This window comes from Leucoraja erinacea, chromosome 14 (assembly GCF_028641065.1).
Source record: "Leucoraja erinacea ecotype New England chromosome 14, Leri_hhj_1, whole genome shotgun sequence".
Taxonomy (NCBI): domain Eukaryota; kingdom Metazoa; phylum Chordata; class Chondrichthyes; order Rajiformes; family Rajidae; genus Leucoraja; species Leucoraja erinaceus.
The window spans coordinates 31,142,350-31,161,828 of record NC_073390.1 but is presented as its reverse complement, the minus strand read 5'-3'; the positions used below and the strand labels follow the sequence as shown (position 1 = coordinate 31,161,828).

At 42.5% G+C, this 19,479-nt stretch overlaps 1 protein-coding gene across 1 annotated transcript in view; it reads left to right on the top strand.

Moving 5' to 3' along the window:
- The window catches only part of LOC129703508 (rootletin-like), a 229,040-nt gene that overhangs the window by 142,271 nt on the left and 67,290 nt on the right, over window positions 1–19,479 (top strand). The window contains exons 18-25 of the mRNA XM_055646034.1: window positions 963–1,156; window positions 2,643–2,770; window positions 7,902–8,071; window positions 8,520–8,699; window positions 12,942–13,076; window positions 13,314–13,457; window positions 17,730–17,968; window positions 18,424–18,583. Of these exons, the coding sequence (XP_055502009.1) occupies window positions 963–1,156; window positions 2,643–2,770; window positions 7,902–8,071; window positions 8,520–8,699; window positions 12,942–13,076; window positions 13,314–13,457; window positions 17,730–17,968; window positions 18,424–18,583 (1,350 nt within the window). The remainder of the gene's footprint in view (window positions 1–962; window positions 1,157–2,642; window positions 2,771–7,901; window positions 8,072–8,519; window positions 8,700–12,941; window positions 13,077–13,313; window positions 13,458–17,729; window positions 17,969–18,423; window positions 18,584–19,479) is intronic.

Below are 19,479 nucleotides of genomic sequence, written 5' to 3'. Positions count from 1 at the left end.
TCCGTCCCATTATAGGCGTTGACGGCGTTAGAAGTAGTTTTTTATTTTACTCCAGGGATTAAATTCTCCGGCAATTAAAAAAAAACTTCCGAGAACGGAAGTCGGAACGATTTTTCTGCAGCAGCTTAACAACCTAAGGAAGTTCGACTCCGTCAGGCAGGAGAAAACGGCATTTTAATCCCGCCCCCCCCCCTTAAAGGCGCCAAAGCCGCGCATACGGCCAGTGGCAGAACTGCAGCGCCGCTGAAGGTAAGTATTTACACAGAGAGTGGTGAATCTGTGGAATTCTCTGCCACAGAAGGTAGTTGAGGCCAGTTCATTGGCTATATTTAAGAGGGAGTTAGATGTGGCCCTTGTGGCTAAAGGGATCAGGGGGTATGGAAAGAAGGCAGGGATGGGATACTGAGTTGGATGATCAGCCATGATCATATCGAATGGCAGTGCAGGCTCGAAGGGCCAAATGGCCTCCTCCTGCACCTATTTTCTATGTTTCTACAGTATGTAACATCGCTATATCATTGTCTGGCTTACTTGGAATAACTCATAATGTATTGCATATTTATCCAGTCTGAAAAAGGGCCCCAAGCCTGAAATGTCACCTATCCATGTTGCCTGACCCACTGAGTTATTCCAGCACTGTTTTTTTTATTGTAAACTAGCATTTGCAGTTCTTTGTTCCTACATTATATATATAAATATTTGTTGTTGTTGTTGGTGGTGTATCTAAAGTGCTCGTGAGGCTGGGGCAAGTATGTATTTCATTGTTCCAGTTCATATCCAGCACCATTAACATATATAACACTATTAACTCATCAAGTTGACCTGGTTACTGTAACCTTTGGTCAAATTGCAGCTCAAGTGCTGAGCTCACATTTCCTTTTTAGAGGTCGTCCAGCATCCTGCATCTCTGTGCCAGGTCCCGATGTTTGTTTCATCTTGCCCTGCTCTTCTGTCCTATGCAGGTGAATCGGCAGAAGCAGTCCCTGAGTGAGCAGCTAGCTCAGGTGCAGCGGGACGGTGAACTCCAGAGTGCTGGACTCCTTCGGGCCAGCAAGGAGAAAGAAGAAATAATGAAGGAAAAGGCCGGCCTGGTGGTGCAGCTGACAGCTGCTGAGAGGGAGAGCAGAGCACTGTCTGAAGAGATAGCTGTCCTTAGGTGGGGGAGTCTGAACCTGTACACTCTCCTTGAATGCTTCAAGTAGAGGGAACCTTCAGTACAATTGTTGCCCTTTGCATGTTGTCGGACATCTAATGCAATCCTTAGGCCCTGGCCTGTGGAACCACAAGAAATAATGATGAAGCTATTTTTGCCAATTCCAAGTTTTGACCCATGAGAGAGATCAGCAATAATCATGTTGAATAGTACGGCGGGCTTGAGGGCCAAGAGATTAATTCATCCTCCCATTTTCTAATGCTCATGTGTTTCAGTGAAAATGTTGGATTCTCATTATAAGAGCATTGAACCTAGAACTGCAGAGCACAGGAACAAGCCCTTCAGTTCACAATGTCTGTATTGAACATAATGCCTAAGTAAATTAATCTCATCTGTCTGCACATGATCCATATCCCCCCATTCCCTGCATGTGCTTATTGAAGACCCACTTAAGGGCATTTAACTGAAGCAACATTGAAGGGACTGGCCATGCATTGAATTGCCCATTATTGCTGCCTGATCATTGCTGGTGTCATTCACATCAGTGGGCAAGAGGCACCTACCATTTCTCGCTGATTTGAGATTACAAATAACTTTTAATGGTCATGTCCAGCCTGCAGTAATACAGCACCAAAACAGGACCTTCAGCCTGCCGAGTCCATGCTGAAAACAAATCACCCATTTTAACCAATCCCACATCAGTCCCATTTTATTTTCCCCATATTCCCCATCAACATCCGTGTTCTATCATTCCCCTACACACGAGAGGCAACTACTGTGGCCAATTAACCTGCCATCAACCTCGATGTATTTGTGATTTGGGAGGAAACCAAAGCAGCCGGAGGAAACCCGTGCAGTTACGGGGAGAACATGCAAGCTACAACGGAAGTCAAGATTAAACTCTGGTAAGCAGAGCTGAGATAGCAACTCAACCTGCTGTATCACTGTAATGCCCTGGAGCGTACTTCTGTGAGGAGAGGAATATTCTATTCTCCTTTATCACTGAAGTTTTGATCCATCACTGGGTTGTGGTATATTTGCTCAGATTGGGATGGTGCCTCCTTGTTATTTAATCTACCACAGACGTGCGACCATCCAGCCACCCCTCACTGATTCATCCGGGCCCACCCCACCCTCCAGCCCACCTCATGCTCTCCTCCCAGACTGACACAGCAATATTGCTTTGTTTGATGGACCCTGGATAATCTACAAGCAGTGCCTGGTCACAGATAACTAGCGTACCACAGAGAGAGCTGAGGTGAGATGTTAACCACAATATTCACTAACAGAAATATCAACTTACTTCCATGTCCTCGAACTGATGTAAGGCTTTCTACATCAATCTGTATCTAATTGATAGCTCACAACTGCAGATCAGTCCTGATTGCCATTTCACCAGCACGTGTGTTTTACCTAGAGATCACGTACATTGCATGTCGACCCTCAACTCAGATCTTACTTATCATTTTTATTTTGCTGTACTTTCCAGGGCAGACAAGGAAGCACTAGAGACCAACCTGTTTGTAGCTCAGCAGCTTGTTGTACAGCTTGAGTCCCACAAGGAGCAGCTCGAGGGAGAAAATCAAACCATTCTGCTTGCGAAGGAGTCTCTTATAGGTGATTTGAGTGCATTTATCTAAAAGTGTATATTTTGTATGTGTGTGCATGCATGCCCTTGTGTGCACTTGTGTGCATGTACACGTATGGGGGCAAATTTATTTTGTTGTTCACCTGTGAATAATGAGCACTGTGTTAACTCTTTACATACCACTCTTAGGCCAGGTGCAATTTAGTACTTAGTTTGTTTCTCATTCAATAGTGCAGAGGAATCTAGGAGTGCAGGTGCATAGTTCCTTGAAGGTCGAGTCGCAGGTAGATAAGGTGGCCAAAAAGGTTTTTGGCACATTGGTCTTCATCAGTCAGAGTATTGATTATAGAAGTTGGGAGGTCATGTTGCAGTTGGATAAGACGTTGGTGAAACCGCATTTAGAATATTGTGTTCAGTTCTGGGCACCATGTTATAGGAAAGATATTGTCAAGCTTGAAAGGGTTCAGAAAAGATTTACGAGGATGAGGACTTGAGGCTGTGAGCAATAGGGAGAGGTTGAGTAGACTGGGTCTCTATTCCTGGGAGCGCAGGAGGATGAGGGGCGATCTTATAGAGTTGTACAAAATTATGATAGGAATAGATCGGGTTGATGCACAGAGTCTCTTGCCCAGAGTAGGGGAATCAAGGACCAGAGGACATAGGTTCAAGGTGAAGGGAAAAAGATTTAATAGGAATCCGAGGGGGTAGTTGAGGCTGGGACTATCCCATCGTTTAAGAAAATCGTTAAACAGGTACGTGGATAGGACAGGTTTGGAGGGATATGGACCAAGCACAGGCAGGTGGGACTAGTGTAGCTGAGACATGCTGGCTGGAGTGGGCAAGTTGGGCCGAAGTGCCTGTTTCTACACTGTATCACTCTATGACTCCATTATGCAGCAGATTGATTTAAAATAAAATGAAGCGATCATAAAATAATTCACTAAGCATAAAAAACGTAGACATTTTTCAATATTAATTCATCATAGAATATAAAAAGATATGTTAAATCTTCCGCAGACAAATTAATGTAAAGAAAAAATAAGGGAGGTATAAAATTAATTCACAAGTAACGATATTGAAAATATTAATGTTTTTTCGCCAGTGTATACCAGGAAGACTAATGTCTTGAATGTGATATTAAACAGAGATATTCAGAAAATATGTGAAATGTTTGATGTTGGTAGGAGGATATAATGGAAAAGGAGAGATATTTGATAAAGAATCTGAAGTTGAAGAAAAATTGTGTTGGATTACACCCAAGTATATTAAAAGAAGTTGACGGAAAGGTACCAGAGGCAATGTAATACATATATATAATTTCATTTCCCAGAGATTTTACTGACAGCTGGAACGACTTTGTTATTTAAAGTAGAAGATCCAACAGAATACAATAGATCCAGTTGAGTTAGCACCGGTGGTAGAACGAGTCGTCTTTAATAAAGTTGTAGTCGACAGTCTTGTAGAAACTGAAAACATAATAAGGAATGGTCAGCACAGCTTTGAAGAGACAAGATCATATATGACCAAAGATAGACACAAAAAGCTGGAGTAACTCAGCGGGTCAAACAGCAGGTCTGGAGAAAAGGAATAGGTGACATTGCGGGTCGAGACCCTTCTTTTAGCTCTTCATATACGACCAAACCTTTGTGAATTATTTAAAGAAGTGACAGAAAAAGTAGTAAACGATTAGTGTGGGAGATAAAATATACACATAGCTCACGTTTTAAGTGTACATGATCTATGTGTTTTCGAAATAACATGCTTGTTCCTTTAGTAGCAAAGCTTGATTTACGCGCTCGTATTTTTGAAATAACGCGCTTAAATTTACTGCTGTCAGCGTAGTCGGATATATGTATATAATTTACGCTCTTTGAATTACGTGCTGCTTTTCAAGCATATACACCCTGCATAAAATGCAAGGTGAATGCATTTACATTTTTAAGGGACATTGATTAGATAATGATAGTCGACTTAGAACTAAGGTCAATGCCAGTCACATTTGGGGAGAATTTCTGAATGCTTAACAATGATAAACAAAATAGTAAACAGACAGCAGAAGTAGTCAGATATAGGGACAGGTGAAAAAAGATGGGAAGTGTTCCATAAGGATTGATCCTTCTACAACTCTGCATGCTTTTCATGAACAATTTAAACTCAGGAATTCAAAGCGCAATTTCAAATGAAATAGGCAGCACTGGTTTGAGGTGAGATCCAAAGGTGGGCCTTGTGGTTAATGAAAAGGAAGGAGAATGCGGATGAGGAGAAATTAGCTCCAGATGGGGGAAGTTCAATGTTGCTTCACATGAGAACATATTAAACCTGATGAAAGGCAGGGCAGTTCTGCCCAGTGACCGGGTACATACGTATTCTTATCAGTCAATAGACAATAGGTGCAGGAGCAGGCCATTCGGCCCTTCGAGCCAGCACCGCCATTTACTGTGATCATGGCTGATCATCTACAGTCAATACCCCGTTTCTGCCTTCTCACCATATCCTTTGACTCTGCCATCTTTAAGAGCTCTATCTAACTCTCTCTTGAAAGCATCCAGAGAATCGACCTCCATTGCCTTCTGAGGCAGAGAATTCCACAGACTCGCAACTCCCAGGGTGAAAAAAAAATTCCTTTGGCGGTGCTGGCTCGAAGGGCTGAATGGCCTACTCCTGCACCTATTGTCTATTGTCTATTTCTGTTCTGTGGCCTACCCCTTATTCCTAAACTGTGGCCCCTGGTTCTGCACTCCCCCAACATCGGGAATATGTTTCCTGCCTCTAGCGTGTCCAATCCCTTAATAATCTTATATGTTTCAATAAAATTCCCTCTCATCCTTCTAAATTCCAGTGTATACAAGCCTAGTCACTCCATTCTTTCAACTTATGACAGTCCAGCCATCCCGGAAATTAACCTTGTGAACCTACACTGCACTCCCTCAATAGATAGAATGTCCTTCCTCAAATTTGGAGACCAAAACTGCACACAATATTCCAGGTGTGGTCTCATCAGGGACCTGTACAACTGTAGAAGGACCTCTTTGCTCCTATACTTAACTCCTCTTGTTATGAAGGCCAACATGCCATTAGCTTTCTTCACTGCCTGCTGTACCTGCATGCTTACTTTCAGTGACTGATGTACAAGAACACCCAGATCTTGTTGTACTTCTCCTTTTCCTAACTTGACACCATTCAGATAATAATTTGCCTTCCAGTTCTTGCCACCGAAGTGGATAATCTCTCATTTATCCACATTATGCATCTGCCCACTCACCCAACCTGTCCACGTCACCCTGCATCCTCATGGCATCCTCCTCACAGATCACACTGCCACCCAGCTTTGTGTCATTGCACATTTGCTAATGTTACTTTTAATCCCTTCATCTAAATTAAGTCAAATCAGTCAAATATTTGATGTATATTGTAAACAGCTGCAGTCCCAGCACCGAGCATTGCGGTACCACACTAGTCATTGCATGCCATTCTGAAAGGGACCCGTTAATCCGTACTCTTTGTACAATAATACAATAATACCGTTTATTTGTCATTTGAACCTCACATGAAGTTCAAACGAAATTTGGTTTCTGCAGCCATACAAGAAAAGTACCAAGACACAACACCAACACAATTTACACAAACATCCATCACAGTGAATCTCCTCCTCACTGTGATGGAAGGCAAAGTCTTGTCTCTCCCCTGCTCTCCATTCCTCTCCCGAAGTCAAAGTTAAAGCCCCCGGCGGGTGCTAGCAAGTCCCACGGCCACTTAAAGCCGCGCGGGGCGATGTAAGGCCCTGCCCCGGGTCTTGATGTTGGAGCCCCCGGCGGGCACTAGCAAGTCCGCGGCCATTTAAAGCCGCGCGGGGCGATGTAAGGCCCCTCTCCAGGTCACTCTCAACCCCGCAATTCGAGCGGGAGAAGTCGCCGTTGCCGGTGCCCCGCAAAGCAGTCTCCCACCGGGGACCCACGAGCTCCCGGTGTCACCATCCACCAGAGTCGGGTCACAGCAGCGAGCCACCACAGCTCTCCACTCTGCGAAGCTGGCCATCTCCACGATGGTATGTCCGCAGCTCCGCAGGTTCCGTGACTTGAGTTGTCGTTCCGGTAGGAGGCCGCTCCACGGTGCTAGGCCCCAACGGCAACAGAGACCCGACGGGGGAAAGGTCGGGTCCCCGTACAGGGAAGAGATCTAAATGTTTCCCCCACCCACCCCCCATGCCCCCCACACATACACAGTCAAAAACCCACCACAAACTTTACACTCTACAGGACAATAAAATAAAAAAAGACAGACGGACTGCAGAGGTCGCGCAGCCAACCCTTTGTTTCCTGTTTGCAAACCAATTTTCTATCCATGTCAGTACCCTACCCCAAATACCATGTGTGCTAATTTTGTCCACTAATCTCCTATGAGGGTCCTTATCAAAGGCATTCTGAAAGTCCAGATACACTACATCTACTGGCTCTCTCTTTTCCATTTTCCTAGTTACATCCTCAAAAAATTCCAGAAGATTGTCAACCATAATTTTACCTTCACAAATCCTCACTGACTCGGACCGATCCTGTTACTGTTATCCAAATGTGCTGCTATTTCATCTTTTATAATTGACTACAGCATCTTCCCCACCATCGATGTCAGTCTAGCTGGTCTACAATTCCCTGTTTTCTCTCTCCCTCTATTATTAAAAAGTGGGATAACATTAGCTACCCTCCAATCCACAGGAACTAATCTTGAATCTATGGAACATTAGAAAATGATCACAAATGTGTCCACGATTTCTTGAGCCGGTGCTGAGAAAGCAGATCTGCTACAGTCAAGCCACTTGTTAAACCTTAGCGTGTGTTCACTGCCTGTCCTGTTTATCAGTATTGCAACATGACTTTACATCAATAACTGTAAAAAGCAGGGAATGTCCCAAGGTTATTAAAGATATTAATGCAAACATGTCCTTTGCTCCTAGAGACAAGCCCCGCTAGTACCTGCAACTTTGCCAAGGGATAAATTTTGTCCTATTTCACACACTAGCATTGCCCACTGAGTCATCATCAGCTTTACCCATTCTCAGCTGAGTCTACTGCACACAGATACGCTGCACACCTGCCAGAAACCATGGGTAGTTGTAGAATTTTGCTTGGACATGTGTTCACTGTTATCTTTTTTGTGCTGTTTCAGCTGAGCTTGATCTTGTCCGTAAAGACATGGACTTGCAGCTAATCAACGTTGAGCGAGACAAGGACTTCCTACAGCAAAAACTGGGTCAAGTGGAGCAGGAGATCCAGATCTCACTGAAAAATGAGCAGCTGCTTCATGAAGAGGATGTTGAACGACTTCAGAAAGAGAAGGTATGTGGTAATCAGGCCACAGCAGCTTAATGAAGTAATCAGCTGAATGCCAGGTTTTGCATCTGGGTTGAGCAAAGACCATGCACAATCCACTCCACTATACCATTCTGCTTACTTATTCAAGCTATCTGTAACCCACTTGCAACCAATCTCATCAAGGAGTCATAATAGTTTCCTAACAAAAATTCCTACGGTAATGTTTACTGCTCTCAAAGGCAAATGGGATACAGTGTGTCCAGGTCTCCTTTATAAGCGGTTAATATTTGAGGCACTCTGATGCCAATCCGTTTGAAACAGGACTCAAAGTTGTTACATCAAGGATGCGCTGAAGTAAAGACTGAATAGATAGTTCCAATCTAATAAATTGCAACATAAGCTGGCTTTTGAACAATGTGGATCGTGAAAAACTACAGTATTCCTCGGCATAACTTTCAATTTATGTCCACAGGATCGGCTGCGCCTTGAGCTGACAGCAGAGAAGGATGAAGTCATTCAGCACCTTCAACAGGAACGTGAAGACCAAGTCAATCGCCTTGAGGAGGAAAAAGAGGAGCTGAATGAAGACATTCTTGCTTTACATAAAGAGAGGGATGAGAGTCTGATTCAAGCAGAGAGCAAGAAACAGCAGGTATTAAGCAAATTTGATTTCCTTAGGGGTCATAAAGTAAATTGCAAGTAAACCTCTTTGGAGGTCTTTTAGTCTTTTTATGTGGGGGGTGGGAGGGAGGGAGAGGGGAAACCGTTTCCCAGTCACTACCTGGTCGAGGATGCGTCTTTTCTTCGAGCCGCATCTTCGCCCCCTCCGCCATAGCGGCGACTGCAGGGGGCTCAATACGATACTCAATATTCAGGAGGGATAGACAGAAAGGAAAAGGAGGCGGGGTAGCGTTGCTGGTTAGAGAAGAGATTAACGCAATAGAAAGGACGGACATTAGCTTGGATAGACATATGCAATTGGATGTGGAATCGATATGGGTAGAGCTGTGAAACACTAAGGGGCAGAAAACGCTGGTGGGAGTTGTGTACAAGCCACCTAACTGTAGTAGTGGAGTTGGGGATGGCATCAAACAGGAAATTAGAAATGCGTGCAACAAAGGTAAAACAAATATAATGGGTGACTTCAATCTACATATAGATTGGGTGAATCAAATTGGCTGGGGTGCTGAGGAAGAGGATTTCTTGGAATGTATGCGGGATAGTTTTCTAAACCAACATGTAGAGGAACCAACGAGAGAGCAGGCTATTCTAGACTGGGTATTGAGTAATGAGGAAGGGTTAGTTAGCAGTCTTGTTGTGTGTGGCCCCTTGGGCAAGAGTGACCATGATATGGTTGAATTCTTCATTAGGATGGAGAGTGACATTGTTAATTCAGAAACAAGGGTCCTGAACTTAAAGAAAGGTGACTTTGAGGGTATGAGACATGAATTGGCCAAGATAGACTGGCAAATGATTCATAAAGGGTTGACGGTGGATATGCAATGGAAGGCATTTAAAAACTGCATGGATGAACTACAACAATTGTTCATCCCAGTTTGGCAAAAGAATAAATCAGGGAAGGTAGTGCATCCATGGATAACAAGGGAAATCAGGGATAGTATCAAAAAAAAGATGAAGCCTTCAAATTAGCCAGAAAAAGCAGCCTACCAGAGGACTGGGAGGAATTCAGAGTCCTGCAGAGGAGGACAAATGGCTTAATTAGGAAAGGGAAAATAGATTATGAAAGAAAACTGGCAGGGAACATAAAAACTGACTGCAAAAGTTTTTATAGATATGTGAAGAGGAAAAGATTAGTTAAAGCAAATGTAGGTCCCTTGCAGTCCGAAACAGGCGAATTGATCATGGGGAACAAGGACATGGCAGACCAATTGAATAACTACTTTGGTTCTGTCTTCACTAAGGAAGACATAAATAATCTGCCGGAAATAGCAAGGGACCGGGGGATAAATGAGATGGAGGAACTGAGTGAAATCCAGGTTTGCCGGGAAGTGGTGTTAGGTAAATTGAACGGTTTAAAGGCCGATAAATCCCCAGGGCCAGATAAGTTGCATCCCAGAGTACTTAAGGAAGTAGCCGCAGAAATAGTGGATGCATTAGTGATAATTTTTCAAAACTCTTTAGATTCTGGAGTAGTTCCTGATGACTGGAGGGTAATGTAACCCCACTTTTTAAAAATGGAGGGAGAGAGAAAACGGGAATTACAGACCAGTTAGTCTAACATCGGTGGTGGGGAAAATTCTGGAGTCAGCACATTTGGAAAGTGGTGAATTCATCGGACAAAGTCAGCATGGATTTATGAAAGGTAAATCATGTCTGACGAATCTTATATAATTTTTTGAGGATGTAACTAGTAGAGTGGATAAGGGAGAGCCAGTGGATGTGTTATATCTGGACTTTCAGAAGGCTTTCGACAAGGTCCCACATAAGAGATTAGTATACAAACTTAAAGCACATGGTATTGGGGGTTCAGCATTGATGTGGATAGAGAACTGGCTGGCAGACAGGAAGCAAAGAGTAGGAGTAAACGGGTCCTTTTCACAATGGCAGGCAGTGACTAGTGGGATACCGCAAGGCTCATTGCTGGGACCCCAGCTATTTACAATATATATTAATGATCTGGATGAGGGAATTGAATGCAACATTTCCAAGTTTACGGATGACACGAAGCTGGGGGGCAGTGTTAGCTGTGAGGAGGATGCTAGGAGGCTGCAAGGTGACTTGGATAGGTTGGGTGAGTGGGCAAATGCATGTCGGATGCAGTATAATGTGGATAAATGTGAGGTTATCCACTTTGGTGGCAAAAACAGGAAAGTAGACTATTATCCGATTGGTGGCCGATTAGGAAAAGGGGAGATGCAACGAGACCTGTGTGACATGGTACACCAGTCATTGAAAGTAGGAATGCAGGCGCAGCAGGCAGTGAATAAAGCAAATGGTATGTTAACATTCATAGTAAAAGGATTTGAGTATAAGAGCAGGGAGGTTCTACTGCAGTTGTACAGGGTCTTGGTGAGACAACACCTGGAGTATTGCGTACAGGTCTCCTAATCTGAGGAAAGCCATTGTTGCCATAGAGGGAGTACAGAGAAGGTTCACCAGACTGATTCCTGGGATGGCAGGACTTTCATATGAAGAAAGACTGGATAGACTCGGCTTGTACACGCTAGAATTTAGAAGATTGAGGGGGGATCTTATAGAAACTTACAAAATTCTTAAGGGGTTAGACAGGCTAGATGCAGGAAGACTAGAACTAGGGGTCACAGTTTAAGGATAAGATGGAAGTCTTTTAGGACCGAGATGAGAAAATCATTTCTTACACAGAGAGTGGTGAATCTCTGGAATTCTCTGCCACAGAAGGTAGTTGAGGTTAGTTCATTGGCTATATTTAAGAGGGAGTTAGATGTGGCCCTTGTGGCTAATGGGATCAGGGGGTATGGAGAGAAGGCAGGTATGGGATACTGAGTTGGATGATCGGCCATGATCATATTGAATGGCGGTGCAGGCTTGAAGGGCCGAATGGCCTACTCCTGCACCTATTTTCTATGTTTCTATGGGGGATGAACAAGAGGAAGATGACTGAACTTTATTGCCTTCCCTCACAGTATGAAACGTTGATTCCGCTGTGGGGGATGTTCATGTTAAACTCCACAGTGTGTTGTGTTTATTTTATTTGTGTGGCTACATGGTAACTCAAATTTCACTGCACCAATTTGTGTATGTGTCAATAAATGTAACTTGAACTTGAACTTGTAACTTGAACTTGAACTTAACCAATGGAGGGTCTTAAATTGATCCCTTGGCTTCCACTAGTTGCATTGCTTTATTGCAATCCATTGTTTCCTATGTGATGGGCAATGATCAACTCATCCTGACCTTCTTTGTTAATCACAAATTGTGACTTTATCATAAAATCCCTTTTTCAAATTGGGATACATTCCTGCTGAATGCTATGAACAAGCTGTTTGTATATCTTCCACAGTTCATATACTGACCTGTCTCTTGGCTTGCTTTTTCAATCCACCTTGGACAATCTATTTCTTCAGCTAAGACAAATAATTTAAAAGCAAGTCTAACTTTGTGATAGAATAGTCTAAAATCCTTGTTTAGTTGAAGTTCCATTTGTTTGCTGAAATTATTAATTTGCTGTGAATCTATCAAAGTTGTAGATGTTGTCTTGTGGAGAATATGATTTTTCCAGAAAAAAATGATCAGTGTATTTAGTATTAGTTTGCTGTTGTCATGTGTATTGAGATACTGTGAAAAACGTTGTTTTGCGTGCTCTCCAAGCAAATCATACAATACATGAATACAGCAGTTGGTATAAATGGGAAAGGAAACTAAATACAGAATATAGTGTTGCAACTACAGAGAACGTATAACGGCCTCAATAATGTAGGTTGGGAGATCAAAAACTCATCCTTAACATTTGAGATGTGTGCTCGTATCTAACAATAGCAGGAAAGAAGCTGTTCTTGAACCTGATGGCACATGCTCTCAAGCTACTGTATCTTCTGCCAGAAGGGAAAGGAAAGAAGAGAGAATGACTGGGTGTGAATGGTCCTTGATTACATCGCTGCTTTACAGACTGCTTTATCAAGGCAGCATGATGTAGGTGGAGTCGATGAGGGAGGCTGTTTCAGCTGCATCTGCATCCACAATCCTGCAATTTCGTATGGTCTTCGGCCATGCAGTTGCCGAACCCAGCTGTGATGGTGCATATGTAGGAATTACTACGAGGGAGTTAGGGACATGCTGAATTTCCCCATTGTACAAGATCTTCCAATACACAATTTAATTCTTCATTTTCTTTCATTGGAAGCCATCAGCTTTCACAGCTCCCAATAATTTGAGCAACCATTTTTGTATTTTCAAGGAATTGTATTTTAAAGAGTCAGAGAAAAATATCTTGTCAGAAAAACTCAGCCACACTCAACATGAGCTCAGTAATTCAAACATGGAGATCGATCGATTGAAACGTGAGCTGCACAACCAACAGGAGCAGGACAAGGTGACAAACGTTTGCTTTCATGTCTATTTCTGTAATTTTAAATCCAAATACATTAATGCCACATCTGATTATGTGATCGCTCAAAGCAACATTGTGCAGTGATCAGTATATTACATTTTATATGTTTTACAATTTACAAAAACTATTCTATGTTATAAAATTGAGTTTCTGTGTATTAAAACCTTTTTTGATGAATAAGAGAGGAACAAATCAACTCTATCATCTTGTTTTCTCCAGAATACTATTAACAACATAAATGGTGACCTTAAGGACCTCCAAGGCCAGTTTGAAGAAGCGGTGGCCACGCATGAACGAGAGGTCAAACGTCTCAACGAGCAGCTTAAAGACTTAACCCGCCAGAAAGAAGGGTCTCTCAGAGAGGTTGGTTCAAAAATAACCTCTTTAATTTCCTTAGACACATGGTCATTTATGATTGAGTAGTGATTCCTTCTCTGCCCATGATTGTAACATTGGAAGGTCTGAGGAAGCAAGTTTGTAGACAGGCAACCGAACCAGCTCAAAGGAGAGGAGCAGTTGAACTACTCAAAATAGTCATTAGGAGCAAACATTTGAAGTGAAAACTTGTGGGAGGAATTGATCTGATTAAAAGTATTTTGGCAGTCGACACAGGTGCAGAAGTAACATATAGTGTAGAATATTTTAATGAAAACATGTTCGCATTGTAGAGAAAGAGAACAATTTTGATGAGAAGTGATATAAAAGATCCAGTTATCAATACAGGTTATTGAGGTATAAATCACAAAATAATTAAGAAACCCTTGGATTTGTAACAAAATGTAAAAAAATGCAAAACAAAGTATTCATATTCCAACATATTAGTGGTTGGGATATTTCATCTTCCCACAGTCCATTGCAAGTAGGTTATAAAAGCATTGGGCAAAAATTGCTGTTGAGATTCATTAAGGTGTTATAATTATGAAGAAAGGTTTGCAGGGAAGCTTTTAATCAGAAGTTTTAAGTAGTTTTACAGTGAATTTGATAAAAGGTGTGACTTGATGCCCACTTTGTTGAAGATGAGCAGATGGACAGTTAAATGTCCCCCTCAGAAACCTCCATGCTCCCACATTCCCAGTTATGGATCTGCTCCATTCAACAAGCAGTGCAAAGATCTTACCAAAGCCAGCTGTCTCCTTATTTTCATTTCAGGAACCAACTGCAGGTTTAGCTTTGATTGGTTAGGTTAGTTTAGAGATACAGAATGGAAACAGGCCTTTTGGCCAACAGAGTCCACGCTGACCAGCGACCCTCGTACACTATCACTATCCTACACATGAGGGACAATTTACCATCTTTTGCCAAAGCCAATTAACCTACAAACCTGTAGTGTGGGTGGAAACTGGAGCACATGGGAAAAACCCACGTGGTCACAGGGAGAACTAACAAACTCCGTACAGAAAGGACCCATAGTCAGGATCGAACCCGGGTCTCTGGCCATCGTGCTGTGGTTAGTAATTGTAATGTTCAATGCCATTTGCTGTTATTATGCTCAGTAGTAACCTTGGAACTACATGAACCAGGCATCTCAAGGTCCGGGAAAAATTCCACCAAAGCTGTACCTCCAAAATGCACAAAATCTACTGGAACCTAAGTGAACCAATACTAGCTTCCTCTACTGGGTCAATGTCCCCAGCATTGAGGCCCTAGTTACTCTAAGTCAACCATGTTGGGCAAACCACATTGCTCATATGAACAACACAGACTTCTGAAACAGACACTTAACTCTGTTCAATTATCAAGGGAGGAGGTTACCAGGTAGAAAGAGAAAAGGATTCAAGGATGTGCTCAAAGCTTCCTTGAAGATGTGTAACACCCTCACTAACTTCTGTGGACACTTTGTCCATGACTGCTCATCGAGGAGAGTGCATTTGAGATGATATGCAAATACTTCAGCCTTTGAATTTGGAGTACATAGAAGCCCTGTGTAGTAGCAAAAGGAATATTCTTCCATGTAAACTAACCACCACCATCTCATCAACAATTACTTGCCCGATTTGAGGAGGAGTTTGTAGATCTAAAGTTCTGAGTATCCTCTGCCAGTTGTCAATATGCATCTTCTAAGGCTGTCGATGATCCTTGAAATCCACCTAACCCAGACACACATGAATTTTACTGTGTAAATCCAAATACATAAACTTAATCCCACTCCATGCTGGACTCCTCTTCAGAGATTGACAAGGCAGGATGCCCAAACCTAGCTTCAGTCTTTCCAGTCAAATAGTTTTAATGCATAAATCATCATGGAACTGCATTTTGTTATAAAGGATAAGCATAGAGAGCCAGGATTCCTGTGCAAACATGTTATCCAGGAGTAGTCAAAGTGACTATAAATCCCCTTGAAAGGGTTAAAATGGTTGGAACTGAATAAAAAGCAAAACAAATCCGTTAAACCATGACCGATTATTTTTGTTGGCAGTTTCACCAGCCTCTGAGACTGATGTATGGACCACACAAATGACAGATTTCTCATTGGCAATTAAATTTGTTTATGTATGTTCCCTTATAGACTAAGTGCTCAAGTTAATCCTTTTGTTTACTCTTTATTAGTTTATTATATGACCGATTGTTCAAGTAAAATATTCTTATTTCCACCCACAAAACCAGATCTGCGTGGCGCCAGCCAAGTCCCTGCTTATCTTAGAAGGAACAATAAAGTTTTTATAGCTCCTTTCACACTGGGAATAATCCGAGAACATGGTATTTATTTTATAAATGTGGAAAAGTGCTTGCAGCTGCTCCAGAGATGTCTATTTGAGTTGTCAAGCTATTGTAACAATGGAGGGGATGTGTGTTTATTGACTCGGGAATATGAGGCTTTTGCAGGAATAGGAAGCATGTTCAAACAAAGGTTGGCGGCACAGTTCTGAGTTTGGTCATAGGTCACGAGGATCTGGAATCACATGTTTCCCAGGCAAATCAGAGGGCATGTCATGGCCTCGTGTATTCCAGTGCCATTCACAGGGGAATGAAATGATCGGGGTTAGGACCAAGATCTACACTAAAACTTGCTGGCATCTTGTAAACATGCTGACATTGCTTGGAGAACAAATGCGGCGATCAGATGCTGCAGATGTTCTACCAATCTGTGGTGGCCTGTGCCATCTTCTTCACTGTCGTGTGGTGGGCAGCAGGACGAAGGACGCGAACGGCAACAGGATTAACAAGTTCATCAGGAAGGCTGGCTCCGTCCTGGGGGCGGAGTTGAATTTATTGGAGTTGATCTTGGAGGGGAGGATGCTCCTCCAACTGCAGAGCATCTTGGACAATACAGCTCACCCCCTCCATTACACACTGGTCAATCTTTAGCAACAGACTGGTTCCACCAAGATGCAGGACACAATGCCGCAGGAGATCTTTTTTCCCTGTGGCTATCAAACTGTACAACTCATCCCCTTTCTGTCATGAGGTAGACTGACTCCCCTCTCCAGCCTCCCCCCTCCCCCTTCCCTCCCCCCTCCCCCTCATTAGTAGAATGCCAGATCTGGACAGGGCCTCAAGTAGCTTTAGAATACGTGAAAATTCTCTGCAAACTCCCTTGTCAGCTCTTAGGCCTAAAGGAATCAATGGATGATGGGAGAAAAAGCAGGAACGGGGTATTGATTTTAGATGATCAGCCATGATCATATTGAATGGCGGTGCTGGCTCGAAGGCCTGAATGGCCTACTCCAGCACTTATTTTTCTATGTTTCTGTTTGATCTATTGCTCCCACATTCACAGACATCCTGTGATTCTTGATTAAAGAGGTCTTTCTGCATTTCTTAATGTTCATGATCAGATACACTGGCTGCAGAGACCATTGCAGCAATCTTCCTGCCCGTGGATTATTAACTCTCTCCCGGCATCCAGCCAAATTCATGCCCAATTTTTGGCTGTTTCCTCCCCATCTACATCTGCACAGCCTTCATCGACTAATTTCATCTGTGGAGTCTCTTGAATGTATTCTCCTGGTCTTTTCTCCCAACCACCATTTCACCTCTTTTTCTTGCTGTTTTTTTCTCAAATTCATCACTTTTCCTGTCCTTAAAAAGACCACTTAGTATTTTTTATACACAATCTATCTTTCCTATCAAGTTCCTCACCTGGGGTTGCCAGTTCAGTTTCAATTAATGCATCCCTGCCATCTGTTTTAGCTCAGCTCACCACTGACACCGTGATTCACTCTCTCTGCCATTTTACCTATTGTCTTTTCCTTCATAGACCCGTTTCCATAGCCCAGTGTTGCCCATAGTTTTACTCCTATCTAATTCAGAAATCATTTTATCTCGTGAAAAGGTTTTTGTCTCTATCGTGTCATTACTTGTTAAAATGTAGCTTACATGCAAAACTTGATAATTTGTTTTAAAATCTCCTTAGCTACCTTTGTTTTTAATTTTGTTTGACAACACATGGATGTTAAAGCTCATTTATGCTGAAAACTATTGCTTTTTCTTTCAACTTTGTTTGCATGTTCAAATTACCCCTTAATATTCAAACAGGTTGTTTCAGTGATCCTATCCACTAGTTATCTCGTGTTTCCCATATAGACAATAGACAATAAACAATGGGCTTCCGTTCTTGCCCTTTAAAGGCTGCTGCATTTATCTGGTTGATAATGGAAGGTGCATTTCCCTCTTCTAACTGTGGCTGGTGAACAGGTGGAGGAGTTGAAGACGCAGCTCCGCATGGTGGAGGATGCTAGAGATGGAACTCGCCGAGACCTCATCGAGGCTCACAGGAAGGTCCGCGAGAATGAGGAAGGTCAGGAGGTGCAGCGCAAAGAGAACCTGGAGCTCAAACGTGTTCTCAACGATGAAGTCCGAGAGAAGGAGGCCATCCAGAAGTCCAATGAGGAGCTCAGGAATAACATCAAAAAGATTGAGAGTGAGAGAATCAGGTATTGTGTGTTTGGATGTTGCAGTCAAAATGCTAATCCACTTCCCAAATGCATACCTGGCCAAACTAATGTTGTTAGCATGTCCATGCACCATCCCATAAGTATGCTTTAATAAACATACTCCATGCATGTGCTGCATTTATCCAGAGCTGTTATGCCTTGTAATCTTTTGCTCTGAATACAATGATACAACTGCATCCTGAATACAGTGACAAAACTGTGACAAAACTATACCTTGGATGTACTGCTAAAACTGTAGCTTAAATACAGTACTTAAAAAAAGAGGCAAAAAAAAATAATCAAACCCTTCCCAGAGCTATACCCTAAACATTGTCTGTGCTACACCCTAACCAGACACAATTAACCAAACTACAAGCTCTCTCTCCCAAAATTTGATTTTATGCTTTTGATATGTGTGTGACTAATAAGAACTGATCTGGTAACTCTGTGGCTAGTTTAAAGAGAACAAACGAGGAGAAGGAGCAGAAGATCAACATCTTGGAAGAAGCCAAAACCGCGTTTCAGAACGAGACAGGAGAACTTCGCACAAATCTCAGGGAAGTGGAAAAATCCCGGCTGGATGCACGACGAGAATTGCAGGAACTTCGGCGCCAGGTGAGAGAAGGAGACTGCAAACAATTGAAAAGGGGGAAAAACTGCAAATACTGGAAATCAAAACACTGGGGGTTTAAGAGACTGAAGATGCGGGAATCGTGAGTAAAAAACAAAGTGCTAGGGATACTCATCATATCAGGCGGCACATGTGAAAGAAGTAACTGTAGCTGGTGAATCTGTGGAATCCTTTATCATAGAAGCACGTGAAGGCCAATTAATATTTTTAAGGCAGAGATGGATGATTAGTTTGGGCTTCAGAGATTATGGGGATATGGTAGGAGAATGGGGTTAGGAGGGAGAGATAGATCAGCCATGGTTGATTGAATGGCAGAGTAGACTTGATGGGTTGAATGGCCTAATTCTGCTCCTATCACTTATGACAACATTTCGGCTTGATGACCCTTCATGGTGATTGAAGAAGGGTCTTTGACCTGAAACATTAACTCCGAGTAGCCCCAGCACTTTCATTATTGTGCATTCTTAATTCATTGCCTAGTTATTTTCTGTATTCTGTACATTTACAGTACAGCCCAACTCAAAGTTATACCAATATCTACCAACTGCCTATATTTCCTAAATTACAATATTGACTACATGTCATAAGAAAAATTAAATACATGGGCTCAACCTGTGATCAGAGAGGTTGTGAAATAAATTATAAGTTGAATTAATTGCAGCCCTAATCAGTCCTCATATCTGCACTCTGGAATCGAATGAACTTTTTTTTGGCACAATCATTGTCAGCTCACAATGATTTAGTCTTCTGAATTGTCAATTTTAGTAAAGGACTATGGGTCAGATTTACTTAATAATTGCCCTGCAGAGAATCTTATAACATGGAATCGTAAAATGATCACTGCAAAAGGAGGCCATTTGACCAACCACATTCATACCAG